Source organism: Pteropus medius, unplaced genomic scaffold, assembly GCF_902729225.1.
Source record: "Pteropus medius unplaced genomic scaffold, Ma_sr-lr_union100, whole genome shotgun sequence".
Classification (NCBI taxonomy): Eukaryota; Metazoa; Chordata; class Mammalia; order Chiroptera; family Pteropodidae; genus Pteropus; species Pteropus medius.
In genome coordinates, this window is record NW_024352786.1 from 2,339,148 (window position 1) to 2,352,851 (window position 13,704).

The window sequence follows — 13,704 nt, forward strand, 5'->3', positions numbered from 1 at the left end:
CAAATCCCAGATGTACTGCCACCATGTGCTACTTCAAGTGTGCCCTGCATCACAGTCCGCCCATGCTTGCGGGTGTTTTTCCTCTTAGATGTTCATCTGCAACTCCGCAGAGCAGAGCCCATGTACTTCTGAAGCAGTACAGCCTCAGGGATTAAGAGACGGCCTTGGCACAAGACAGACCTGGGCTCAAATCCCAGCTTCACCACTCACTAGCTCTGTGACTTGTGCTGAGTTCTGTTATACCTATAAGTCTCAATTTCATCACCTGAAAAATGAAGAAAACATCACCTACCTCATAGGATTGTTGTTACAATAACTGAGATAACGTATGTCAAGTGTTTAGCATCATCTGGTAAATAGAAGCTCTAAACAAACAGTAGCCACTTTTATTGTTATTGTTCGGTCATTTCGAATTAATTTTAATAGTAATATTTTTCAACAGTTAAAAAAAAATATGTTGCTCCTTGGAGTGATACTTGGCACCTGCCAGTATTTTCAGCCTCATTAGTGTAAGCCCTGAGTTTTTTCTGTCATCCTTATTTTAATGCCTAAACTGTGTGCCAGGGCCGTAAGGCTGATCCAGAGAGAACTAGCCTCCAAGTAGATCACAGGCCAGAGAGGGAGAAAGATGTTTAGAAAACTGCACTAAACGCGAGGAGAGAAAACTTGCTGTGCCTAGAAAATTGGGCACGTCTTCTCCAAAGATATAAGTTTTGAACTGAATATGAAGGCTGGAGAGGCACTGTCCAGGCAGAGGAAAGGAGCAAAACCATTCTAGTCAGAGGGAATATTTGCAGAAGAGAAACACAATCACATTGTTCTTTCAAAAGTTTAATTCAAGAGTCTTCTCCCGATAGTTCAAAGCCTAACTCCCCTCTTAGGATCTCAGATCTTAAAAAGCTACCACACTGTATTTTGCTGGAGGATGGCAGGGCTAGGTGAGGTAACTACATTTTTCTGAATAGATCCTAGTTCAGGCATTTTATATACGTCAGCTGTATGTCAGAGAAAGTCAGGGAAAAGTTAGAGGAGAAAGTGCCCTGAAATCACAGCACAGAGGCAGAGTTGGGATTTAGACTTAGTTCTCTCTGCCTTGAAGCTCAGGTGCCTTTCTTTCTGCCTCAAAGTGTCAAACACGAATGCCCCCAGTGACTAGACAGGTACGATAAATGTATGTAGCAGCCTTGGGTAGGCAGAAGAGCATCCCCACCTTAAACTCAGAGATTGTATAGATTCAAAACATTTGGGGACCAAAGGAAACTAGATATGAGAGAATGTAGTCTGCAAGTCTAATCATATCTTGGGAACTTTTTTTTCATTAGCACTTTAATTGATTATTGCCATTATATTTTTGCTCCAGTGTCTTACACTTAGCAATCATCCACCTTCATGCTCAACTTGTGAGGGATCTGCTAGAAGTCACATCTGGTTTGATTTCCGATGACATTATCAACATGAGAAATGACCTCTACCAGGTAAGCAGAAATATCAAGGAGACAACTGAAGAAAAATCTATCATTTGTACGTGCATTTGTGTGTGTGTGCGTGTTTTACTTCTAATAATGTTAACGGTAGCAAAAAAAAAAAAATACAACAAAACATCTTTGCAGGTAATATCCTAAAAGCCCATTATTTGGGAATGTTCTTTTATGAATTGGGATGCTTTGATCTGTGAGTATAATAGCAATCGCCCTACAGTGAAATTCATCATCCTGTTGGGGAAAGGCAAGCTTTAAATTTTAGAAATTCTCCAGAGTCCATCCATTTAGAGGGAGAACCTAGCATAAATGCATCACATCTGTGAAGAAAAATAAAATAGAAAAAGATTAGGTTCGAAAATCCAGTAATTTATAAGGGTTTCGAAGTCTGCCGAAACACATGTTGACAACACTTAGATTAAATATATATCAAAAAAGGGGGTGCTGAAATCAGAATACAAAAAGAAATAAAGGCTCTTGAGAAAAAAGTACCCTTCAAAACAGAAAGACAGCTCAGAGTGAAGAAAACAGGAAACACCAAAGAGTTTTGCCCAGATCAGTTTTAAACAGAAATTAGATGAGCGCAAAAGCAACTTGAGGAACTCCATCACAGATACTTCAGATTTGCAGAGGGAGAAGTTAGGTGGGCATTCATGAAGCTTCTTGTTGGGCACATGCAGATGGCAGGTGAAGAAAGGAGATTGAAACTACCTTATCTAGCCCTGCCATCCTCCAGATGCTGGGTTTGGGATCCTGGGAGACCTGGGCCAGCCCCTCTGGCCGAGGGACCGATGGGGCAGCACTAGCATCAGGTAAGGAGGGTTCTACTCTCCAGAGCTGCTCCTGCCTCCCTCCCCTGGGCACTATCCCTTTCCTGCTGCCTTTCCTGGCCCTACCCGTCTTCTGTAGCAGTCTCCTGGTCTTGTCCCCTTCTCAGCTTTCTCATTTTCTCCATCCCTTCACTCAACCCAGAGTGGCTTCCCAGTCCTCCTTGGCCTAGATGGTATGCTTGGATGCCTGATTAAAGCATCCGTCTCTAAAAATATGGACAACAATCATGTACGATTATTTACACAGTAAAGGTGCCTATTCCAGTTCTCAATATTTAAAGCAGGTGATGTGAATCATTTTTATTTCTGCAGAACAAAAGTACTAAATCTGTTACATGTAGCTGTCAATAGATTTTTATCCGTGAATAGATGTTCCCTGATAAGGGGAAGTAATTTCTCATTGGACGTAAGGCTTCTCTGGCTGTCAAAAGAAAAATGAAGGCAGGGATTCCTCACTGACTCATAGTATAAAACAAATAGGATGAGGTCTAATGTTGGTACCTGGAAAGTCATTTGGCCCGTAAAGCTTGACACTCTCTGGCTTTTGACCTGACCATTCCTTTTCACCATCACAAGTATACAAATCGGACTAGGAATGGAACGTTGTCACTTTTCGGTTCTCCTTTCAAAGACTTGTTAATTTCACTGCCTGTAGATCAGATTCAAGGAATTACTTGTATTTCTGTTTATAAATAGGACCTGCAGAGGACACAGCACAACAGGATTAGTAGTTGTGATTTATTATGTGCTGAGCTCCTTACTGTATCATTTGGTTACATATATTGAAACTCTCTAGTTTGCTAGAGAGAAAAACCCGGAAACCACCACCTTTGACATGTCTGCATCTTCTGATTTGGGGAATGCAGCACTTTTCCCCTCCCTTTCCACTAGGGCACAAGGATTCTACATCTTCTACTATGCTGTCTAGGTCTCAAACGTACATCCAATGGCAGCTTTGATTTGAGAGCTAGAAGCCGCTAAGACTTGGACTCTTGTTTATCTGCAGTAAATGTTCTCCGTTAACTATTCTTGATGGGAAATTATACAGTTCTCTAAGTAATTTGAACTATTTGGCAATTGTCTTAAACATTCTCCCCAAAATACCTTTCGCTAATCTTAGTACATTTTTGTGACCATCTGTCAAAATCACATCTCTCCCCGCCCATCCTCTAGAGACACATTCAAAATAATCCAAGTCCATAGAGTTAGGATTTTTCTGAAAATATTTCTGAAATTTATTCCCTTTAAACCAAACCCCATTTTCCTCTCTCGTTTCTTTCCCCCGCAAGGTAGACAACCCCTCCAGTGCATTTGATATGCGATGTTCTATTTGCATATGTTCCTATAAAACATTAGTGGGAGATTTTTGCGCATGTATTTTTTTATCATACTTTTAATTACTGTAAGTATATATTCATAGTTTTAAAAATGGTACATAAGAACGTACATTCCTTGAAGAATCCAAGTTGCCACCCCGGCAGCATGCAAGTCTCCCAGCCCCACTCCCAAATATAACTATTGTATTTGTAAGTAATTTCCCATGTATTGGCTACAAAAACATAAAAGCTTTAAGTAAATAGGTATTTTATTATATTTTCACACAAATCTACATTGTATTATACAAACCTTTTTCTTTAATTTTTAATTTAGCCTTTAATTTAATTTAACCTACATTAACCTTTTTCTTTAATTTTTAATTTGATGTAATTATAGATTCATAGGTGGCTGCAAAAAAATGTACTGGGAGGCCCCATGTACTCTTCACCCACTTTCCCCAGTGGTAACATCTTTCATAACTATAGTTCAGTATCAAAACCAGGAAATCGGCAACGATACAATCCACAGATCTTACTGGGGTTTCACCAGTTTTATATGCACTCATCTGTGTGTGTCTGTATAGTTCTTCGTGCATGCATTTTTAAAATGCGTAAATGGCTTTGTGCTACATGTCGCTATATATCTGCCCTTTCTATTTACGGGATTTACCCGTGCACCTGTGTGTACAGCTAGTTCGTTGTTTCTATTCCTGAAGAGAATCCCTCACTGTACATCTTCCACCTGCAATGTACCTGTTTGCCAGCAATGGACACTTAGCCAGCTTCTTGCTTCCCATATCCGTAGACAATACTGTGATGAATATCCTCACCCAATATATTTGCGTCACTCCAATATTTATGCAGGAGGTAGGCTGCTGGAACATTTGTCTGCTTGGCTCTGCAAAATGTCTGCATACATCCACATGCCAACAGGCGTAACATAAAGGTTCCTGAATCCCCACATTGTATAACTATGTAAAATATAATCCTGAGGTTTAATATCTAAAGCCTAAAATATCATAGAAAACCTTTAATGGGACCATGAGAGAAACTTTAAAAAGGCAAAAACAAAACAAAACAAAAACAAAACAAAAACACTCTATTACTCATGGTAGAGAATTTGTATGATATGAATGGCGTAAGATCTTATAATTTCAGATCTTTTCTCATTCTCCTTTCCCATCTCCACAAGTAGCATTTAAGATTAATAAACACAACTTTTATTTACTTAATAGTTTATTTTTCAAGAGGAAGATTCTTGGCTATAATATCTAAAGTTTTGAGGACATCATTCTATTTCAAACTGGGTTATAGTTCTAAAAGATTAATAATAATAATAATAACAATTATTATTATTATAATTGGGAGAGTGGAAATTTGGCAAAAAAAAAAAAAAAAATCCTGTCTTGTTTCTGCTATATTCAGTAATCTTTGTAATTGAGACTTAGATGACTGAACATCTTTCATCCAGTTCTCATGTACTCTGATAGCCTTACACCAGCCAGGATGTCAAGGCTGTCACTGCTATAGTAACTGCTTACCAAGAGGGAAAGTTTAGGCAAATTGTCACTAGACAGGCTGGATTTCACAGGCTCCTGTGAAATAGACTGATTTGTAAAAAAAAATATGTTGCTATTCTGTCAGTGACCTCGATTCTTTGAAAGATATTTTCATGTTTGTGTTCGTCTTACTCATTTTGAAAACACACAGTTTTCAAAACATCTCGTTTTCATTCACTGAGGTACTACTTCATGGGCAGGGGAATCAAATGGATTATTTACTTACCTGTTAGGTGTCAGCAAGTCAGTTTGTTCATCTGAACTCTCTTAGTGAAATGGTTCTGTTGTCCTAGTTGTGACATTTAGAATCCTTTGACAGCTTTTATAAAATGGGTGAGGGAAAGTTCTATTGATCGGTCCCATGGAGTCAGTCCATGGAACAATATTTTTTAAGTTAACAAATTTATTTCCCATGTCACCATAGAATTACAGCACCTTTGCTAATGGAGTTCTGTTGAGTGGTTCATTTAAACTTCTCTAGTGAAACCATAGCCTTGATTTGATTTAACATAAGGAATTATCAGCTGAAGATAGAGTCCTACTAGAATGGTGAGAAACAAGAAAGCTATTAAGAATTGTATATAGAAAAATCTTAATAATTGAATGGCTAAATGTTGGTCCAGTATATATACTTCATTAGCATATGATATGGAACAATGAATAATTCATTTGCAAAGGTGAGAAGTTAACCTGGGAAGGGAAAATGGCCCACAGTACGAGTCTACCTACCATAGTGGCAGCTGCCAAGCACCCGTGGGTTACAAGTGTTGGCCACTGACCAGTGTATCCCCGCCCCTTTTCCACTTCCCAGACGCCGTTGCACTTAGCAGTAATCACCAAACAGGAAGCTGTGGTGGAAGACTTACTGAGGGCCGGGGCTGACCTGAGCCTTCTGGACCGCTTGGGTAACTCTGTTCTGCACCTAGCTGCCAAAGAAGGACATGATAAAATTCTCGGTATTTTACTCAAGCATAAAAGGACAGCACTACTTATCGACCATCCCAATGGGGAAGGTAAGAGATAGTCACACATCATGGTATAACCTTCTCTATCTACTTTCTAACAATTGGTAGGTATTTGATAAATGTATGTTATTCGATTTGCACCCAAAGTGCTTTCGTTAGTCACCTGGAGTTCCTCTGGAATTTCTTTTGCTCACCATTGCTGATTCCTTTAAAGATGACCTGGAGTAGTTAATCAATAGGAAGAAAAAACAGAGGTCTGAGCAAACACTGAGCTTGAAGTGTAGAAAGCATCATTTATTCGGAGGGTGTTTATTTGCTCTCATGTCTCCTGAGAACATAAAAGGAGACAGCGGTTTCACATGCAGAACTGACTTACAGCACCTGTAAAGACTGTCTGGTGTAGAAACGCTGTCAGCACTAGACATACCCAAACCCGTTGGCGTTCCCTTTCTGTGGTCCAGTTTTGTCATCTCCTTCAGCTTCACTGAGGGCCATCTTGTGAGCAGCCCTCCCACACTGTGACTGTCCCTGTGCTTGGGCTGCAGGTCTGAACGCCATTCATATAGCCGTGATGAGCAACAGCATGCAGTGTCTGCTGCTGCTGGTGGCCGCAGGGGCAGACGTCAACGCCCAGGAGCGGAAGGCAGGGCACACGGCGCTGCACCTGGCTGTGGAGCGCGACAACATCTCCTTGGCCGGCTGCCTGCTTCTGGAGGTGAAGGAAGCACCTGTCGACATTTACATTAAATTCCAAGGGGAATTTAGGGAAATCTTTTCTAAGAACAGAGCTGGTAACAGCCTTTCTCCCTACATTCAGCTCTATATATTTAATATCTGTACAAGGTTTCAGAGCAGCCGTTTCAGGCATTCCCATCATCCCTTGTCCGGCATCTCTTAACTGGGGATTGCTTCAATGGTAGAGCCTGCCCGAAATAGCAACTGGGTTAGTAACATGACCCATGGAGTCATGAAGACAGGGGGATGTGAGGACAAAAAGAGAGCCTTCAACTAACTCTTTTCTGTGTGGGCCGGATTGTAGGGTGATGCCCATGTAGACAGTACCACCTATGATGGAACTACACCCCTTCACATAGCGGCCGGAAGAGGGTCCACCAGGCTGGCAGCTCTTCTCAAAGCAGCAGGTAAGGCAGCCAGGCGGTCAGCGGTGGAAAATGTTATCAGGTGTGCAAACCTAACTTCAATAGAGCAACCTGTTGCCTTCTTTGAGCCACAGATCTGCTGCCGAAAGGTATGAGTAAATAAAAGTTCTATGGCAAATCACACCTTCACTACCATCAAGGCACTGTTTGGGCTAGTAATCCTGGGCTTCATCCTGAGAGTCGTGTTAGTTTTTACTCTCTAATTCACCTGTGTGTTTTGGGTTTCGGTTGTTCAGGTTGACTCTCTTGACAAGAGATCTTAAAGTTGAATTTTATTCCTTATAGAATTCTAAGCAGTACCTGTCTCATTATGTCAGAAGTCCGCAGAAGGAAAATGTGTTGGTGTAAGAAATCGTGTAAAGACTTATTTTGCACGAAAGATCTCTTAGAAATTGAATAGGAAAAAACAAATGGGGAGTGTATCGAGTACTGTCACTAAAAATTGCTAGCATTTATTCTCTCTGTACCAGGCATTGTGCTAGGCACTTCACATGCCCTGTCTCATTTAATCTTATTTAATCCACAATAACCCTTTGATATAAATACCATTATTATTATTCTCATCTTATAGCCGAAGAACAGACTAGAGAGACTTCTACATCCCAGTACCAGAGTCCCAATAAATGGCAGAGCTATGGATCACACCTTGTCAGTCTGAACTTACAAACTCTATTTTCCCTACTTCAGCGGTCCCCAGACTTTTTGGCACCAGGGACCAGTGCTCCTTTGAGAATCTAATGCCTGATGATCTGAGGTGGAGCTGAGGCGGTGCTGCTAGTGCTGGAGAGCGGCTATAAATACAGATGAAGCTGCACTTGCTCACCTGCCACTCACCACCTGTTGTGTGGCCCTGTTCCTAACAGGCCCTGGACTGGTATTGGTCTGAGGCCTAGGGGTTGGGGACCCCCACTTCACTGTGTTTCTCTCCCTTAATTCAAGTAAAGATTTGCAGGTGTTATTCCATTTAATCCTCTAGTCCTATGAAGTATAGAAAAATTACTCCTCATCCTTGAATCTCTATTGCCTTGTATATTTCGAACCTCAGAAACTGACAAAATTGGTCTCTCAAACCCACTCTGACATATCAGATTTACTTTAGAGGTTATTAAATTTTTTTAGAAAGTAAATGCTTCATAAATTCAAGAAAACAGAGCAAGTTAAATATCTTCTTAAAAATTTGAGTCCTGAAAGATGTAAGAACTTTTTCTTCGGGCACCACATTTTTCTGATTAGTAAAATCACATCCCAAATAAACAGCAGCCTCTTCTTTTCTCCTTTGTCAAGCTGAATATTCTCTTGAATAAGAGACTCTGATTGTATTGTGTATGAATAGTTTTGGAAGTCAGTGGTTATAATTAAGGTACACCTTGAGACAAGAAGCTATAACATTTTCAAAAATGCTTTCTCTTGAATACTTGGTATTCCATGAAAGGAGTAGCAAGTAGCAGTTTCTCCAGTAGATAAATGAAGAATTCAGGTGAAAAATCTAGTCCTGAGCTCGAAGCCATAAAGAAGGTCACTTAAGGAATGGACAGCTCAGTTCCTCCAGTCTTTGGTCCTATAAATTGTTCGTCTAAGTTTCTCCACCGTTTTCGTGATCAGGTAACACTATTGCCTCATAGATCAGGCTAGCACTGGGAGAATGAAATAAGAAATAGCATGAAGATCCCTCTTTGATTCTCATTAGGCACTCTCTATTATAGAAGTTGGCGCAAGCCAGATGTTCTCCCAGCAAGATGAAAACAAGTCCCTCTTCCCAAAAGAGTGTGCTGAACTTACTGCTGTTCACTAGGCGTCAAGTTAAACACTCTCTCATAAAAATAGTTTCCAAGTCTCTAAGAAGCAGCTCTAGCTCCGATCTTTAATCCTTGAGTTACTTTTGGTGTTTCTTGCTGCAGGCTAAGAAACAAGACTAGAAATTCTTCAGTAACTAAATGTTTTAACAGAAGGTGGTTTTTGTTTGCTTGTTTGTTTGTTTGTTTGTTTTGGTGTTTTTTGTTTAAGGATTAGGACCCTGGTAATGCTGTCCTCAGGAATAAAATTGAACATGTTATCATTAAGGAGCAAGCACCTTTGCTCTTTTGAGGAAACAGGAGAAAAAATTGAGAAATATGCATGAATCTGACTTTCATCTTGAGCACCCCAATGCCTATAAACTGCTGTCATTAGTCTTCAGATTAAAGATGCATCATTCAATTTAAAACTATCCTATATAGTTAAATGTGAGAGAGTATTCCAAGTCTTTTGTTTAGAAAATGTCCTTGGCCAAATAGGGTATCTTCAAACACAATCAAAATAAATTGTAATTTAAAAGGCCTCTGGATACTTCGGTAGGAATATGTTTTATATATTTATATAAGTAAACATGTTTTATATATTTATATAATCTGACCCCTGCAGACAGCTGGACGTTGAGAAAATCTGGGTGTACCTAATGCTGTGTGACTTGACTTTGCAGGAGCAGATCCCCTGGTAGAGAACTTTGAGCCTCTCTATGACCTGGACGACTCTTGGGAAAAAGATGGAGAGGATGAAGGAGTCATTCCTGGAACCACACCTCTAGATATGGCCACCAACTGGCAGGTGAGTGTGGCTCCAGTGATAGCTGTTCCTGGGGGAGCTAAAGGTTCAAGGATGTAAGAACAAATGGCCTTCCTGGGTATTTATTCCCCAAAGCACATGCCTTTTATCTTTTAAGAAAGTCTGTTTGTCAAGAGCTGTATTTATCTTGAAAAGCCTATCCATGAAAGATCTAGGTCAGCAGAGTTCTGAGTGTAAAAGTGTATACCTAATCAGATCAGAGTTTAGTTGTGGGAGAGGGATAGACCAGAGAAAACACAAAATGTCAAGTTATTCATTCTGAACTCACACCAGAATTGTCCCTGTCTCAGTTTTTGAAACGAGGAAGAATTTCACGTTTGCTTGAACTTTGCTAAGTGGTTTCTGAACAGAAAAAGAAACAAGATTCTTCTGAGGATTTCAATAATACAGAGTAAACAGACTTAAAGCTTTCCTCAAAACTCCACTGACCTGAGATCTGAAAGTAAAAGGCAGTTACTGAGTCTTTTTAGCCCAGGATGAGAGCCAGAGGGAGGTGGGCAGCACACAGATCTCCAACAAAGCAAAATCGGCTTTCTTGGGGCAAGCGCTGCTCCACGTCCAAACACGGCTCGTTGCTCCTGGAGGCCCATGTGGGCCGAGCTGAGTGACCCTGGCAGAGAGACCACATGGTTCTCTTTTCACACCGAGCACCTGGCTTTCCCAGAAGCCTCACCACAGAACGCAGAAAGATAACCCACTTCGGTGACCCGTGTCATCCTTACCCGGGTCAGCCAGCAGCAAAGTGACTGCAGAGAAAACATAATTTGGAACTTTGCTTTGTTCTGTTTTAACTTAAGGCTTTTCTGGCCCCTCCGTTAGAATATAGATGGTGCTAGAAGGCAAACACCAAGCCGTGTGAGAGCATTTCTATCCCTCAGTTTGAACAAGTTTATAAAACTCATTCTCGAAAGCCTTTTACTAGGGAGGAGGGGGCCGCGAGGGGCACAGCTTCACAGCTCTGAGGGGGGTCAGCCCTCACCCGGCTCTCGGAGACATCACTGACCAACGACTCTGGCCAAGTCATGGCTGACCTCGCAACCTTTGCTCCTCGGAAGGGCCATGGCCCTGGCTCTCTGTGAGGCTGCGTTGGGGTCCTCCAGCCCATCTCACACAGCTCCTGTGGAGCACAGCCTCCCGGCCTCAAAGCCCCAGAGGGCCCACTGCCCTGGGCAATGGTACTGACTCCTCTCTCCACTGCTTCATCTTCAGGGTACTAGAACCTTTTAAGAAGGACATACTGACTTCTTTATTCTAAAGAAACATTTCCTTCGTGGTCCCTTTAATGTACAGTTCTTCACCATGTGTTTCCTCAACAGGTATTCGACATATTAAATGGGAAACCATATGAGCCAGAGTTTACATCTGATGATTTACTGGCACAAGGTGAGTTGTAAAGGAACCAGGTCCTCTTAACCAGCGTTATCTCCACACCATCACTGAAAGGGATCGGGGAAGGGGGTGGCTCCATAGTGTAGTGGTTAGCACGTCTGCTTTACGTGCAGAAGGTCCTGGGTTCACACCCCAGGTGGAACCACAGACCATACCCAGGGTGCGCGCGGCCCCGGGTGCACACCGCGAGCACATGGAAGGAGATGCCCTGTCTTCAGAGATCCAGTTCTTAAGGGGAAATGGACCCATCCATAGGTTCAGGGGTGGAAGTGAGCGAGGGAATTAAAGAGGGGAAAAAAAAAGAAGGGGGTTGGAGGAGAGCCAGCATTACCCAGGGTGTTCTGTGAATGGCACAGTGGTTATTTCAGAATCAGAAGATTCTAGAGTTACGAAAGGGGATGTCCAGGGATGTCCAGTTGTGATCTACTACAATGCATACTGGTACTCAGCCAGGCTTCTACTGACTCTCAGCTAAAGGAGTTCGATTGCCTCCAGGAGGCGTTGGAGGCTGCGTAGCGCAGCAACAGTCGGCCCCTCCACAGAGTGCCTCCCCTCAGCTAGAGGAGTCATGTTCCTTCTTCATTTCCTTCAGGAGACATGAAACAGCTGACCGAAGATGCCAAGTTGCAGCTCTACAAGTTGCTAGAATTTCCTGATCCAGACAAAAACTGGGCTACTCTTGCACAGAAATTAGGTCTGGGAATACTCAATAATGCCTTCCGGCTGAGTCCCGCTCCCTCTAAAACTCTCATGGACAACTACGAGGTAACACATCACATAGCATCGCTAACTGTGTTTATTTGACTTTGCTCTGTTAACGTCACTGCTGGCTCTGTTAAGGTCACTGCTGGGCACAGCCTCCTTCCTTCTCCCTTAGCTCTGAGAGGGAAAATTAATCATTGCCCGTGTCCTGGGAGGGCAGCCCAGGTGAGGACAGAAACCCACCTTCCTCAGAAGGCTATTTCTGATACCTTGACATGTTCCCTATTTTCAAATACCTTGAGATTTTCTGGGGGGCGGGAAATGCTATTTAGAGGGTCAGGATGGTAACAGAACTTCGATCTTCCTGAACGAACAAAATAGACAATACTCAACGGTCATCTCTTCCTCTTTCCAAGAACACGCCTTGATCACATGTCGGAACATGGAATCAACTTTCTGTGAGGTGACTCCTAGTGGAGCCATTGCCTTGTGATGCTTTAATTTCTAAAACTAAAAGAAAAACATGAGGCGAAATTATTTTCTTCTGGACCTTTTATTGATAGCTCGTATTTTTCAATGGCTTTCAGAGCTTCCACTTATACAAGGATACTGCATAAACTTCACTCTAGGTTGAGTTTCACTGCCTAGGCATATCTCTCCCTCTCTCTCGCTCATTCTGTGCTTACTGTAAACTGCTCCTCTGTGATTTCGTGAGTGAGTCTTTGAGGTGAAACACAAAACATGACTCAAAGATTTTGTATTTTCTTAAGACGCTCTTCACTCTGACCTTTCCAGACCACCTGATTCTCACGATGCAGAAAGCACCGTCTGCATGTGCTGGAGCATTTACAGCCTGCCTGGTTGTTCCTTGAACTAGTTTTCACCCAAGAACATACTTTATTTTTTTCTTGCAGGTCTCTGGGGGCACAATAAGAGAGCTGGTAGAGGCCCTCAGACAGATGGGCTATACTGAAGCCATTGAAGTGATCCAGGCGGCCTTCAGCACCTCAGGAACTGCAGCCCCCAGCCCAGTGAAGACCTCCCAGGTCCACCTGCTGCCTCTCTCACCTGCCTCCACAAGACAGCAAATAGGTAAAGAAAAAAAGACAGAGAAAGCAGTCGAGGTCTTTTCGGGCTCCCCAGGCCCGTGTGTTCGGTCTCGGGATATGGCATGTCCTCCCCACCACTCTCTCCTGACCATGCTGTCCTGTGTGTCAGTCTCCTCCCCACCGGGGATTCACAAATTCTACCTTCTGCCCCTCCTGACACCTCCATTCACATAAGGGGCTGTCCCCAGGAACAATCACATTGATACCTGAGTTACTTAGATTTACAATAAATACTAAAAAACAACATGATGGTGGGTGATTAAGGTAAATATTATTTCTCTCATCTTTTAAATTAGAGAGAGAGAAAATACACTGGAACCAGCACTGGCACCCAGACTGTAGACAGACACAGTGGGTTTCCCACCACACGCCCCCCAGACCCTCAGCCTCCTCCCCATGTTCGTAACACGGACCTTGTCTCCCACCATTATTGGTTCCATCTGTCATCCACCTAAAACATGTAACATGCTGGACTCCACACAGCCCAACAACCCTGTACTTCCCTTTAAATTATTCTCCCACCCTCTAAACAACCATTTCATGCTTTCTCTTTCCAACCCCCAACATCCCTTCCCCTGCACTAGTGGTTTCTCCC

General features: G+C 42.4%; 1 protein-coding gene across 2 annotated transcripts in view; it reads left to right on the top strand.

Annotated features, from left to right (window-relative positions):
* Positions 1–13,704, top strand: part of NFKB1 (nuclear factor kappa B subunit 1) — a 109,064-nt gene that overhangs the window by 92,891 nt on the left and 2,469 nt on the right. For both annotated transcript variants that reach the window (XM_039848854.1, XM_039848855.1), the window contains exons 16-23: positions 1,361–1,475; positions 5,995–6,196; positions 6,694–6,863; positions 7,188–7,290; positions 9,767–9,891; positions 11,226–11,292; positions 11,891–12,063; positions 12,915–13,092. In XM_039848854.1, the coding sequence (XP_039704788.1) occupies positions 1,361–1,475; positions 5,995–6,196; positions 6,694–6,863; positions 7,188–7,290; positions 9,767–9,891; positions 11,226–11,292; positions 11,891–12,063; positions 12,915–13,092 (1,133 nt within the window). The remainder of the gene's footprint in view (positions 1–1,360; positions 1,476–5,994; positions 6,197–6,693; positions 6,864–7,187; positions 7,291–9,766; positions 9,892–11,225; positions 11,293–11,890; positions 12,064–12,914; positions 13,093–13,704) is intronic.